The sequence below is a fragment of the Cenococcum geophilum genome, assembly GCF_001692895.1.
Source record: "Cenococcum geophilum 1.58 unplaced genomic scaffold K441scaffold_110, whole genome shotgun sequence".
Lineage (NCBI taxonomy): Eukaryota > Fungi > Ascomycota > Dothideomycetes > Gloniales > Gloniaceae > Cenococcum > Cenococcum geophilum.
In genome coordinates, this window is record NW_027137668.1 from 52,149 (window position 1) to 65,308 (window position 13,160).

Genomic DNA, 13,160 nt, shown 5'->3' on the forward strand with positions numbered 1-13,160 from the left:
AGTCTATTGGGTGGTACGAAAAGCTCAGGTCATCTGAGCACTAATATGAGAACAAAACAGAAGTACCCCGCGGGAAGCTCCACTAATTCAAGGATGACACGGATCTGGAATATTTTTGACGTGCATAAAGTCTACCAATTACCACTTGAGTCATGTAGCTTGGCTAGGGTGGCATGGACTCTCTGAAGAACTGCATTTGAGCTTCAATTTGACGTAGCGTCAGGTTGAGCGAGGAGATTATTCGTCGTCACCGTCACATTTCCTCTGGAACACATTTGATGGGCATCATTTTATCCAGTGTATCCCAGAAGAACGGGTCAGGAACCAGGGCGTCTTTGTAAGTAGAGGAATTATTTAAAAGCATAATACAGAATCATAAAGATGGCCACAACAGTCGAGTGCACAGTGAGTTTACCAAAAGGTTTGATGAGCGGGGCACGGTTTGAATGGTTCCTGTGGCGCTTGAAAGTCACCATCAACGTCTAGAATCCTTCATTTGTTGGCTATCAAGACCAATTGGGCAGTAATAATTTAAGGTAAGCTAGAGGGGCATTAGTGCCTAGCAAAATTGTCGCCGAATTGTACCCTTGAGATGGGGGTTCAAAATGCATGCGAGGAATGCATCTGTATGGACAACGGCAGAAGCAATAAACTGTCAGACAGCTGTCACGGACTTTGTTGCAAGAAGCACGGCGAAGCACGTAAGGCGGTGACCCGAAGGGGTTTAACACCTCCGAAATCCGGGTGCTAATGCAAAAATCTCACATTCTTATCCGCCCACAAAACCTTACTACAAAACATCCCCTCCTCACTTCCCCTCCATCACCGCCCCTCCTCCCTCCTCCTTTTTCTTCCACCTCACCACACGTTTTCAATCCATTCTCCCCCCTATACCCAGCTTACCTCCTTTTCCCTCAATCCCTTTCATCTCACGTCACAATGGTACAGTCATCTGTTCTTGGCTTCCCCCGCATGGGCGGAAACCGAGAGCTAAAGAAGGCCAATGAGGCATATTGGGCAGATAAGCTATCTCGGGATGATCTGCTGGCAGAGGCCAAGAGACTCCGTCTTGCCCACTGGAAGATCCAGAAGGATGTCGGCGTTGACAGCATCCCCAGCAACGACTTCGCCTTCTACGACCATGTCCTGGACCATATTCAAATGTTCAACGTAAGTGCCTATATACCTCAGGAAATTCCTTAGAAAGTTGACTAATTGATTTCAGGCCATTCCGGAGAGGTATTCGAAGCATGGACTTGCACCAATCGATGAGTACTTCGCCATGGGCCGTGGTCACCAGAAGGACGGCATTGATGTCCCGAGTTTGGTAAGACGATTATAACCATCTGAAATGGCCACATCTGTTCTAATTGTCAGTACAGGAAATGGTTAAGTGGTTTGACTCGAACTATCACTACGTGAAGCCCACATTCCAAGATAACCAGACCTTCAAACTCGACTCAGACCCTAAGCCCGTTCGTGAGTTCCTTGAAGCTAAGGAAGCCGGCATCGTTACTCGACCTGCCCTCGTCGGCCCTGTCTCATTCCTCGCACTCGGGAAGGCTGACCGTGGCCAAACCGTTGACCCGATCTCCCTCCTTGACAATCTTCTCCCCGTCTATGCCGAGCTCCTCGAAAAGCTTAAAGCAGCCGGCGCCGAGACAGTCCAGATCGATGAGCCCGTGCTTGTCTACGACCTCGCCCCGCGCGTCAAGGATGCTTTCAAGCCTGCATACGAGAAGCTGGTTGGCGACAAGTTCCCCAAGCTTGTCCTTGCCACCTACTTCGGTGACATTGTCCACAACTTCGATGTCCTCCCTGGCCTCCAAAACCTCTATGCCATCCATATCGATCTCGTCCGAAATCCCGAACAACTTGAGAGCGTGATCGGCCAGCTTGGTGCCAAGCAGGCACTTTCTTGCGGTGTCGTTGATGGCCGTAATATCTGGAAGACCAACTTCAAGAGGGCCATCGAGACTGTCGAGACAGCTATTCAGAAACTTGGCAAGGAGCGCGTCATTGTTGCTACTTCCAGCTCTCTCCTCCACACTCCACACTCTCTTGATAGCGAGAAGAAGCTCCCAACTGAAGTCAAGGAGTGGTTCTCCTTTGCTGTTCAAAAGACCGCCGAAGTTGTTGTCATTGCGAAGGCCGTGACTGAAGGCCCAGCGTCCGTACGAGAGGACCTTGAGGCCAATGCAAAGGCCATGCAGTCCCGTGCCTCCTCAGAGCGAACCAACAACCCCTATGTTAAGGAACGCCAGAGCAAGGTCACAGAGGCCATGCATGAGCGTCAATCACCGTTCCCTGAGCGTTACGCTCAGCAGAAGACTCACCTTAAGCTTCCTCTTTTCCCTACCACCACCATTGGTTCATTCCCCCAAACCAAGGAGATCCGTATCCAACGTAATAAATTCACGAAGGGTGAGATCACCGCTGAAGAGTACGAGAAGTTCATCGAGAAGGAGATTGAGGAAGTTATCAAGATCCAAGATGAGCTGAAGTTGGACGTATACGTCCATGGTGAGCCAGAGCGAAACGACATGGTCCAGTATTTCGGCGAGAGACTGGACGGATATGTCTTCACCACCAACGGCTGGGTGCAGAGCTACGGCTCACGCTGCGTCCGCCCACCAATTATCGTTGGTGACATCTCGCGCCCAGCTCCTATGAGCGTCAAGGAGTCCAAATATGCCGCCTCCATCTCCAGCAAGCCCATGAAGGGTATGCTTACTGGCCCAATCACCTGCCTGAGATGGTCGTTCCCCCGTGATGATGTTCATCAATCAATCCAGGCCCAGCAACTTGCTCTTGCTCTACGAGACGAAGTTATTGATCTTGAGGCTGCTGGAATTTATGTCATCCAGGTCGATGAACCCGCTCTCCGAGAAGGTCTTCCCCTCCGTTCTGGCCGCGAGCGTGAGAACTACCTCGCGTGGGCCGTAAACTCCTTCAAGCTATCCACCGCTGGTGTGAAGGACTCCACCCAAATCCATTCTCACTTCTGCTACTCCGAATTCCAAGATTTCTTCCACGCCATCGCCGCCCTTGACGCTGATGTTCTCAGCATTGAGAACAGCAAGAGCGACGCTAAGCTCCTCAAGGTCTTCGTTGACCAGGCTTATCCTCGCCACATCGGTCCTGGTGTCTATGACATTCACTCGCCCCGTATTCCGAGTGAGTCAGAGATCAAGGACCGCATCGAGGAGATGCTTGCGTAAGAATTTACCTATCGTTTCTTATTTATTCTCCCTCAAGCTAACATCATCCTAGGTACCTCAAGCCAAATCAGCTCTGGGTCAACCCCGACTGTGGTCTGAAGACAAGACAATGGAAGGAGACAAAGGCTGCCCTCACCAACATGGTGAATGCTGCCATATACTACCGCGAGAAATACGCCAAATCGGCATAAATGAGCAGCACTCAACAGCTGCACGGCTTCATTGGCCATAATGTGTTACGATATTAAAAGTTCAACCTGCATAACAAGGACTCATTGGGGACATCTGGGGGGCATGAGCGATCTCAACATCGGCGTTCACTAAAGGGGTCTTCTTGGCTCTTCAGGCTGGCGAATATTTTGGTTTTGAAAAGCTCTTGTGAACATTCAACTGGGGAATGAGTGATTTACAAATGATAAAGAGCGAGAGGGATCCTTGCTCAACCGGGTTATCGAGCGCTCGCTATTGCTGCTTGAGCTGCTACAGGTGATTGTTAGGGCTGTAGTAGTAATAAGTCCTTTAAGATAAAGATACCAAATACCAGAAGCTTTAACACCTTCATACTCAATTGCCTTAAACCTGCACTTTTCTCCCGAAACATCAGCATCTCTACTCTTGGACCTCGGTGTAATTCGCTGTGGTCCGTGCGCAAATATCGTGGTGTCTGACTTGCATTCGTTGACCAGCCCAGTATCAGATACATACTTCGTACAATTCTAGTATTAGCATGGCAGATATAGCAGCGAGACTGGCGTCTCTACGCTCCATTGTTCCGGCTCTCGAGTCCGCACTAAACTCGTTTACCTCATCGTCCTCGAACTTCCGTATTGTTCGAACCGTTAACCCCTCTAATGTCCTACCTAAGACGCTCTATATTCTCGATTCATCCTTCAATCCTCCCTCAATTGCCCATCTTGCTCTCACAACCTCCGCTCTATGTAACCCCTCTCCCTCAGATACACGGCCGCATCGCCTGCTCCTCCTCTTCAGTACTCACAATGCGGACAAAGCGCCTAGCCCCGCCGGCTTTGCTCAACGCTTAACCCTCATGACCGTGTTTGCAGAAGACCTATCACGCAAATTACTTCAATCTTCTTCTTCCGGCAATTCAACATCCCTTTCCATATCTCATTCACAAGACCAACTAGATTCCCCGTCAATTCCCATTGACATTGGCCTCACTAAAGCACCCTACTACACCGACAAATCCGCAGCTATTTCTGCCGCGCAGCCCAATCCATACCCTAGCAACCCTATCCACATTCATCTAGTTGGCTACGACACCCTCACGCGTTTCGTCGCCGCGAAATATTACCCCAACCACAACCCACCACTCTCTGCCTTGGCGCCCTTCTTCGCTGCCGGACACAAACTGCGTGTGATGCAGCGTCCATCCAATCCTGTGGACGGCTCGTCGTCAGAGTATGGCACTGTCGAAGAGCAAACAGCGTTTTTGGAGAACCTAAGAAATGGTGGGTTGGAGAAGGAAGGGTTTGAGAGGGCGTGGGCGGACCAGATCGATATGGTGTTTGGGAATGAGGGCATTGGGGTGAGCTCAACGAGAGTGAGGAAGGCGACGAAAGAGGGAGATTGGGATACTGTCAGGAAGCTGTGTACCGATGGGGTTGCCGGGTGGGTGAAAGAGATGGGACTTTATGAAGAGGATGCGAGGATTGCAAAAATGGCGTGAGTGGTATAAAGACAATATGGGTGCTGACTTAGGGCCGTTGCTGCTCTAGCAGTGCTGAAGAAATGAATTAAACCAAGAGCAAATACGTCGTATTATGAACAAGAAAACCTCCATCACAACAAGTGCTATTTCTTGTCTTAGAGGATGTAGTCTTATCAACATTTGAGATTCCGATAGTCCCTTGAGGAAGTCATGATGGAGCCAACATAACACCCCGTTTTTCTTTCCCTTCTATTGAGGAAATGCATAGGGAAAGGGCATCCCATGGCAAAAAGTTTACCTATCTTAAGATTCTTCTCTCTTTCACTCTCCCACTTCATTCTCAGTTCATTAAGCTCGTCTCACCGTTAGAACCTCCCAATATTGCCATTCTCCCAGCCTAACATTTCTCTCCTTTCATCCACCAGTCTTCTGCATGTCCGCAAATCTTTGCTGCGCGGCAGACCAACGCTCCGGCTCATCATCACCAGAGCTTCCAAACGCCCGACTCAGCGACAGTACACCTGCTCGGCGCCCGCTATTGCCTTCAAAGGGTAATTCTTACGGTTCCGGGTTCACGAGCGCTCAATCTGAAGATTTGCATAAGCTTCGACAGACATTCGAAAGTGCAGCGACTATTGAATATAGCCCTGACTCGTTGGCTAGGCCGGGACGCAGGGCACGAACCAGAAGCTCACTACACAATCTTCAGAAGATTAGAAGCGTTCAGGCGTTGATCAAGAAGAAGTTATCTAGAGATCTCTCAAAATCAAGATCAACTCTACAAGCAAAAGGGTCGGCCAGCCACACAACAGGAAACGAAAATGGCCAAGGTACTGTAATCAAGATAAACAGGCAAGGCCTCGATACAGATGTCAAGATAACCAAAGAAGATCTTCGCAACGACCTGCTCAGTCACAAGAAGCCAGAAGAAGGCAGCTACGATCCTGATGCTGAAGTTTTGGATGATATTGTCAAACGCCTTGAAAGGAAAATCCCTACAAAAAGGACAAGTATTCATAACATCGAATGGAACGCAAGCTCTCCAAACTGGTGAATCTATGCGTCGCAACAGTGATCCTTTTAGCATATTTGACTGATCTTTTACTCGTAGTAACGACGGAACACCTGGCTCGCGAATCCTTCGAGATAGTCGTGACATAGTGGGAGTTAATCAGTCCCTCTTTAAGTCTCTCTTCGGCAGCTCAGAGAACACGCCATGTCGACCTCGAATACCTCAGTATTCAAGCTCACCAAATCTTTGTAGCAAAGACAAAGCGAAAGCTCGAAGGCTTCCACACTCCCATTCAGCTGCGTCAATTGAAGCTCCAACAACACCAGTCCTGCAACCTACCTGTCTCCCGAGCATTTCTTTAGTCGATGCCACTCCTTGGTCTTTATCGATGGTTGAAAGTTTACGTCTTTCTGCATTCCCCTTACTGCCAGGTCACCCAGTTGCACAGAAGGTTGAGAGGAACTCACGGTCACTCGACGGCCAACAAATGAATATTACGGATAACCTTCAATTCGAAACCTCTTGTAAGGAAAATCAACATTCCGATCAGATGACAGAGAAAGTGAAGAATGCCGATATCAGCAATACAACCGCTCAATCATTGATCGATAACGCAGACGCTGGTAGTAAGGAGGACCTGACCAAGTACATGAAATCAAAGGAGTATCCAGGTTTACAGTCTTCAAGTGCTTCCATACATCTCTACAATATGAGGATATCTCAGCATTTGCGGTCCGTTTCAATGATGTCTTCTACCCCTTCATGCCACAGTCCACAAAGCTCCCAACATGGCCGAGCTCGTTCAAGCATAAGCTGTGGGTCAAAAAACCTACCAAGAGCCAGACATGATCGACAGACTTCAAGCTCTGGATTCGCAAGTACAAGGATCCCCATTGCCTGGGGCCAAGTCATCAGAGCTGGATCTCAAGATCATCTCGATTTCGAACGCCAGGACGAAACCTCATCAGTATATTCTTCTCGTCCCCAGAGCCTAGGAGATAGCATCAGTGAACCTACTACTAATCTTTCATGGGTTGTCAATCAGACAGAAACAACAATGAACACTACCTTGGATCTTACCGATAATACGTTGGCCTCCACTCAAGAGCACTCAATCTCTACCAAACCGGGGCCATCGAATGGGTCCTCAGAATCAGATCCTTCTTTCAATTGCGACCATCCTAAACCTTCTCCTAAAAGTCACCTGCTTGAGCCACCAGCCGCAATATCAGTGAACTCCAGCACCAGCAGCCTCTGCAAAGTGAGTAAATTCAAGAAAGAATTCAATCCATCTCCACCCAGTAAAAAGGGCAAAAAACGCAAGCCGGGTTCGAAATTCTTACGACCAAGATCAGACCTTCAAAGCGAAAGCGAAGCTTGTTTCTTTGATGGACTCGCTGATAACAGGGAAACGCCTCGTGAGAGAAGACTCTCTCGTTCTCTGATATCCCTGAAGGCTGAACAAGCGACACTAGAGCACAATCGTCATGATGCATCGCCTATGTGGGAAAAGGCTTTGAAGGCTTATCAAGAAGAAAGATCAATCATGTGTCTCTCTCCAGGTAAAGCCTTGGCTGCCCGTGGAAGCCCCTTTCGTGAGCGCACCTCTTCAGTAAACAGATTAAGGGCTCTTTCTACGCCTTCCGATGTCGATCCACTAGAGATGCCCGAGCCATCCCCTGGCGAAAGCCCAACACAATGGGAAAGCCCTAATCCTTTCGCGCCTAGTTCCGTGGATTTGAAAGCACAACCACATAGCAAAAACAATTCAGCATCCTCTGTGGAAGCATGGAGTCGGTACCCTACCCACACCCGCGAACTGCGCACTGGCAGCGCTGGCCATGAAGACAACGTTAAGACGCGTGACTTTGCTTTTGAAGTTAACTCAGCACAAATTATTGACCATAAAATTGATCAGATGAGAACTCCAACTAGCAAAAAAAAGAGGGTTACTCCGTCTGGAATTTCCAAGAGTAGTAGTATGACTTTCGGCAAAAACTTTTTCAAAGACTACGCCAAGTTATTTCGCTCTCAAAGCGCAGAGTTTCGAAGGCATGGACATGGTCATCGCTCATCCATCGCGGTGGGCAGATTACTGGATTATCCAGAGTTGGAGGTCCTGCCCGAAGTCTGGCACCGTGGCATTGCCGAAGCAGAGGAAGCGGTTGAAATGGCCGGGTTGCCCGCTAGAGATCATGATATGTCTGTTGAGCCAACTAATGCCATCGATCGTGCTGGCACCAAGAGGCCTAGAAATTCTGATTCTGCAGAAAGTCGAGTGCTTAGTGTGGACGGCACCGCTAATGTCTTTAGCCCCGCGGCTAACGTTCGAGTTTGGTCACATTTCTACGAAAGTTGTGTTGATTATCCGCGCAGTACCAGCATTGATAGCGACGCTTCTGCCTTAGGTGTTGGTGAAAGCAAGGGCCTTCTACCACAATCTGAGATGAGTAAGAGCTTGCCAGCAAAGCTGAAGCATATCAAGAATGAGAGTGTGGTCAGCGTTTTTAGTGAGAGAAGTGTCAGTAGTGTGAGGAGGAGTACAGTGGATTTGGCCAAGTCGCTGCAGCAGGCGGAACGGAGAGAGAGGGAAAGAGTGCTGACGATGGTAGGGCCAAAGTGTAGTGCATAAATTATTGGGGTTGCCGGAATATGCTGGAGGTAACGCTTGTTACTTGTGAAGAGAATACTTTATCTCTGGGTGATGAGGATTGGGGATACTTGAGATTGGTCTATGACGCGTTCATTAGGAGCATAGGTATTTTCTACGTATCGCTCTAGGAGCAATAGAATACCATTATAATTCATCTCTTAAGTTGATTCGTCCAAGGATTGACTTTGGCTTTCGCTCCCAATCAATATCACCGATTCGGAGCAGGCTAATGCTTATTCCAGTGGTGTAGCAACCTCAACACCCAATGAAGGCGGGAGCTCGAGTCGACAACCATCCCTCTTCGCAGACCATTGACCCATCTCCACTCTGCTAATCAACAGCTACTGAGCTGAAGGTATCACAATGGCCTCCCAAAAGGCCGCCGCGGCCTTCAAGGTGGGTCTTCCCCGTTTCAAACCTGCCCGTCAAAAGCGGCTTTCATCTCGCGAATCCAAATTCCCTCACTCCCACCGCTCCAGGTGGACAATGAGCCTTCTTCTGGGTCCACACGCTAACCGTGTCTCTTCCATGGCGAACAGAAATACACCGTCCAGCCCACCGGCCTCTACGCCCGCATCAACCGCCTCTTCGCCGTTGACCCCGGCCGCTCGACTGGCGTGCCTCTGAACCCCCAATTCCGCAACCCGCCGCCCGGCGCGCAGGACCCGAATGCCTACGACGACCCCGTCACCCTCCCTGCGGCCGATCTGGCGGAGAACCCGTACTGGAAGCGCGATGTGCGGAGACGGTATCCGCGACTGAGTACCGTCACACAGGCGGATGTGGTAGGTCTGCTCGAGGTCGGGAGTAAGGTCGCTCCAAGGGTTGAGGTGAGTGTTTGCCGTGGCCTTGGAACTTTGAAGTTGGGCGAAGGCAGTGGCTGATCATTTGAGGGTGGCAGTTGATCGGGGAAGCTGGACAGAAGCAGTTGGTGGAAGTCAGGTCAGAGGGGGAGAAAGGGCTAGCTGCGTTTTTTGAGAAGGAGAAGGCCCTCGCGAAGGATGTGCTAGGGCCGGGTGGCATGCCGCCGCTGCCCAGTGGACTGCATTTGATGGATGCGGAAGGGATGAAGCGGTATGAGCTTTTGGACGAGCAGAGTTATGGGGCCGAGTAAGTTGATTCTTTGCGTTGATAGTGACTACGAACTTTTGCTGATTTCTGTAGTTACCCCTGTAGAACATTTCAATGAGGAGCGATTGGAGAGTAGAAGAACGAATTTGAGGAGAGCTACAACAGCCCTTGACTGTATATAAATGGAGGTGGGTGGGGCGTTGCTGTGACTCTAATTTCCCTTCAAAATAGAAAACGCGAGAAATTTAGTAAGTTTGTTCTAACATTCTATTAACTCTGAATACGCATGTTTGGGACTGCTCCAGGAGAACGCCAGATATCAATTTCATAAGCAAGCTAGACAGTGATTCAGCATGCATCAAATCATATATTCTCATACATTGACATTTTGTAAGTTCTTGGGGAGGATTGCAACAGCTTTCACGCGTTATTGAAGTGTGAAGCATATGCGCCGGCAATTCACCTTGTTAATCAATAAAGATGAGGGTGCACAGTAGTAGCAATTGTCTTCCGCGGTCACCGATGTCTCATTAGCACTAGCTTCCAACCCTCAACGTCCGCAAGCAATGGCCAGCAAAGAGCATTCGATTTCAAGCCCTTCCCCCTACGAAATCATTTTCAGTTGCTCAGTGTGTCAAGCAACCATATCCGAAATTTACACCGAAACTGAAAGTGCGAGAGGCATCCGCGACGGTCGCAGCCCCCACGACCGCATCGTCACCAAGTTATGGCTCACTGAATGCGCGCATCTCACTTGCATCAAGCACCTCGAAGGCGGAGGTTCGTGACGAGTCCCTTAGTTATCCACGGCCGTGATCCGGCAGCCCTTAATTAACTCTTATGGAATAGGTGTACCTTTTCATCCTGAAGGCGAGCAACCTCGCGCATCATGCCCTCGATGTGTAGCCGAGAAGGACGACAAGAGGTTGAAGAGGTTATACGCGATACGAGGATGCCATGAAGGCGAGTACGATGAGCAGATTCCAGCTGCATGGTTTGATACTCCACCCATCAAGCTCGATAGCTCTGGGCCAGGTATGGAAGCATTGCGAGTATGCCCAAAGAATGTCATGCTCCTCTAGGCCTAAGAGCTTACGTTACGCAGTTCCAATATCTGCAGCTTATTCGATATAGCACGGAAATGTTTCTCAAACAGCGACAAGGCGAGAAACTTTTGGAAGAGGGCCAGGAAAACCTCGATGTATTCCAAAGATCGCACGACGCTATGGAGAACCGGATCGAGGATATGAAAGCTGAGATTATAAAGCTGAAGAAGAAAGAGGCTGAACTGAAGCGGTTCAAAGAGAAAGAACCTGCGATTCGCCATTATTTGGGAGTTGTGAGTAACTTAGCAAAGTATGCCGTCCACTCAAGTCAATTGCTACAGCTTCGCTAACTTGAAGTAGAGAGAATGACCTACTCAAGGAGCAGCTCACGATTCTTGGGTATGCGGTGCCGAAGACGAACTATGCCTATGTCGATGATAAGAACCCGATTCATACCATGCCTATGGAAAAAGCAACAAATGGCATCCATATGGGTGATATGGGGATTTCAAGCAACTCTCGAATGCCTGAAGGGGATTCAAATGGCGACGGAAGCCAGACAAGAGGTGGGCATCCTGAGTCTTCTTCAAGTTACACCATGGCCGGCTCTGCTAATCCCCGTCGGGGAATAGATTGCGAGGCTACCGCTCGATATCATGCAGGGAGCCCCCCAAGGAAGAAGAGAGTAATTTCAGACTTCGTTGAAGACCACCATGCTGGTCGTTCAAACGATATTCCTCCAATCCGGGTAGACAGTCGGGACTTAATGCCGCCACCAAGATTACCCCTCACAAGGTATTCGCAGGAATCTCCGATACGTCACGTAGCAAACTACGATGAGAGTGGAAGTGCTCCCAGTGCAGATCTCCAAATCTACGAGAACAAGAATTGGCAGAGCCTAGGACATTCCGACCGCAACAATAATACCCAGACATATTCACATACGCAAGCAAGAGGAAGCACCGCACAACAAGTTAAATCTCATACGCTGGAGAGACACCACCAAACTCCCAGAGGTCAGCGAGAAACCAACGGGGCACCAAATATGCTTTCAAACTCTCCAACAAAGACCCTAGAACTGCCCGCAAGATCCAGCCGTCAAGTGGATATGCCCTTCCTTCAACGTCTTGATGAATCAACCAAATCAGGAGGTGGTTACGGTTACCTACCTGGTGCCCAGTATGATAAGGCGCAATCATACAACACACGCAATTATAGGAACCCCTCTTCTCTCGGTATCCATAATGTCTCCGTCGATGAGGAAGAAACAAGAATACCTCAGCCGGATTTCTCTCTCCCAGTTACCCATCAGTCGCCAAGACGTCCTTTGCCAAGAGGACATGATTTTGCCAATCGTGAAGAGTACCAACGCGCTCCATCTTCTGCATTTGCACACAGTGGCGATCGCAACATATTTAACCCAAAAACGCCTGCCCCAAAACATATAAATAACGCGAAACACCAAGAATCAGTCTTAAGTCCATTCTTCAAAAGCACTCGGCGAAACAATTATGTCTTCGCCAGAGCAAGAGACCCTCTAAACGAACCCCAGAGCGTCCATCAGCCTTTCCCGGAAGTCCTCCAGGGCTACAAAATGGCCCCAGCCCCTTTAAATCGGACAGAGCCTCGCAGCCTCAATGGTCTTTCCTTTATTAACTCACCGCAAGATACTATGAAAGAATCATTTTACGAGAGCAGAAATCGTCGAATCGCCGACCCAAGATCTTCGCGACTATCGCTGACATACAGTAGTCCTCGCAACGAGCAAAGATTCTTTCTAAGACCTAATAACTCACATTCATCATTTATAAGACGTGAAACACTTTCCACTCTACCTCACCAATCGTACTCTCGACAAGCAGCAACATTGCCATCCTCAATGCCGTCGAGTATATTAGATGATCGCCCATTACATCCTTCGAAGTCTTTCAGAAACGACAGTACTCTGGCTGCAATGGGAGTCAAAAGCGGTACAGTTCATGGGGCTAGTTATCCCTACACTGCAGGTGGGAGTGAATATCAGTACTTGCCATCCCGTGGCTTGTTTTCTTCCACTGGAGGCAGAAGGAGTGTCCGGAGGTAATCACTCGTCCCTAAGAGTTCTAGAGGAAATTTTCCCTTTTTGTTGCGCTTTTCTCGTTGTATGGCTTCTTGTAGTTTCAGGACTTTTACTACGCACATATGGAGTTCGAATCTTTAAATTTGGGTATCTCGGATACGGAAAGTAAAGAGGCTGTGCATAGGCTGAACGTTTTCATCCTCAACTAACTATCGTTTGCTCAGCCTTCCCTGTGTGACCTGGTGCTTCTAGCATTACCATTTTTGCCTTGGACACCATTAGCTCAATGCCGTGGTTATGTTCAATTGGAGTGCTATTGGCTAAGTCATAAACGCGATGATAATCTTGATGCCTCGAAGGTATGAAGTTGTGAGCTAGAAAGCTGATAGTCCATGCAACATCTCAAGTAGCCGATAATGTGGGCTC

The 13,160-nt window shown here is 49.0% G+C and overlaps 5 protein-coding genes across 5 annotated transcripts; all 5 read left to right on the forward strand.

Moving 5' to 3' along the window:
- The first annotated feature begins 802 nt into the window (after positions 1 to 802).
- Positions 803 to 3,680, forward strand: K441DRAFT_671819 (cobalamin-independent methionine synthase). Its single transcript, XM_067650471.1, has 4 exons — positions 803 to 1,170; positions 1,226 to 1,327; positions 1,383 to 3,217; positions 3,274 to 3,680. Exons 1-4 carry the CDS (start codon positions 940 to 942, stop codon positions 3,410 to 3,412), a joined length of 2,307 nt encoding a protein of 768 aa, XP_067496273.1. The 5' UTR covers positions 803 to 939; the 3' UTR covers positions 3,413 to 3,680.
- Positions 3,681 to 3,925: 245 nt separating this feature from the next.
- K441DRAFT_671821 (Nucleotidylyl transferase) lies at positions 3,926 to 5,313 on the forward strand. The gene has a single exon (XM_067650472.1). It carries the CDS (start codon positions 3,949 to 3,951, stop codon positions 4,909 to 4,911), a length of 963 nt encoding a protein of 320 aa, XP_067496274.1. The 5' UTR covers positions 3,926 to 3,948; the 3' UTR covers positions 4,912 to 5,313.
- A 13-nt stretch (positions 5,314 to 5,326) lies between these two features.
- On the forward strand, positions 5,327 to 8,690 carry K441DRAFT_624118 (uncharacterized protein; the record flags this gene model as incomplete). The annotated part of the gene is made up of 2 exons (XM_067646068.1): positions 5,327 to 5,943; positions 6,005 to 8,690. The coding sequence occupies 2 exons, from the start codon at positions 5,327 to 5,329 to the stop codon at positions 8,535 to 8,537; spliced, it is 3,150 nt and encodes a 1,049-aa protein (XP_067496275.1). The 3' UTR covers positions 8,538 to 8,690.
- Positions 8,691 to 8,820: 130 nt separating this feature from the next.
- On the forward strand, positions 8,821 to 9,944 carry K441DRAFT_671822 (21 kDa subunit of NADH dehydrogenase). Its single transcript, XM_067650473.1, has 4 exons — positions 8,821 to 8,954; positions 9,098 to 9,388; positions 9,460 to 9,668; positions 9,723 to 9,944. The coding sequence occupies exons 1-4, from the start codon at positions 8,922 to 8,924 to the stop codon at positions 9,745 to 9,747; spliced, it is 558 nt and encodes a 185-aa protein (XP_067496276.1). The 5' UTR covers positions 8,821 to 8,921; the 3' UTR covers positions 9,748 to 9,944.
- A 251-nt stretch (positions 9,945 to 10,195) lies between these two features.
- On the forward strand, positions 10,196 to 12,916 carry K441DRAFT_701684 (uncharacterized protein; the record flags this gene model as incomplete). The annotated part of the gene is made up of 4 exons (XM_067653358.1): positions 10,196 to 10,409; positions 10,479 to 10,681; positions 10,735 to 10,968; positions 11,061 to 12,916. The coding sequence occupies 4 exons, from the start codon at positions 10,196 to 10,198 to the stop codon at positions 12,756 to 12,758; spliced, it is 2,349 nt and encodes a 782-aa protein (XP_067496277.1). The 3' UTR covers positions 12,759 to 12,916.
- Between the last annotated feature and the right edge of the window lie 244 nt (positions 12,917 to 13,160).

Coding starts and splice junctions, on each gene's coding strand:
- K441DRAFT_671819 (XM_067650471.1), top strand. CDS start 940: ATGGTACAGTCATCTGTTCTTGGCTTCCCCCGCATGGGCGGAAACCGA. Junction 1,171..1,225: donor ACCATATTCAAATGTTCAAC/GTAAGTGCCTAT, acceptor AATTGATTTCAG/GCCATTCCGGAGAGGTATTC. Junction 1,328..1,382: donor GCATTGATGTCCCGAGTTTG/GTAAGACGATTA, acceptor TTGTCAGTACAG/GAAATGGTTAAGTGGTTTGA.
- K441DRAFT_671821 (XM_067650472.1), top strand. CDS start 3,949: ATGGCAGATATAGCAGCGAGACTGGCGTCTCTACGCTCCATTGTTCCG.
- K441DRAFT_671822 (XM_067650473.1), top strand. CDS start 8,922: ATGGCCTCCCAAAAGGCCGCCGCGGCCTTCAAG. Junction 8,955..9,097: donor AGGCCGCCGCGGCCTTCAAG/GTGGGTCTTCCC, acceptor CATGGCGAACAG/AAATACACCGTCCAGCCCAC. Junction 9,389..9,459: donor AGGTCGCTCCAAGGGTTGAG/GTGAGTGTTTGC, acceptor TGAGGGTGGCAG/TTGATCGGGGAAGCTGGACA.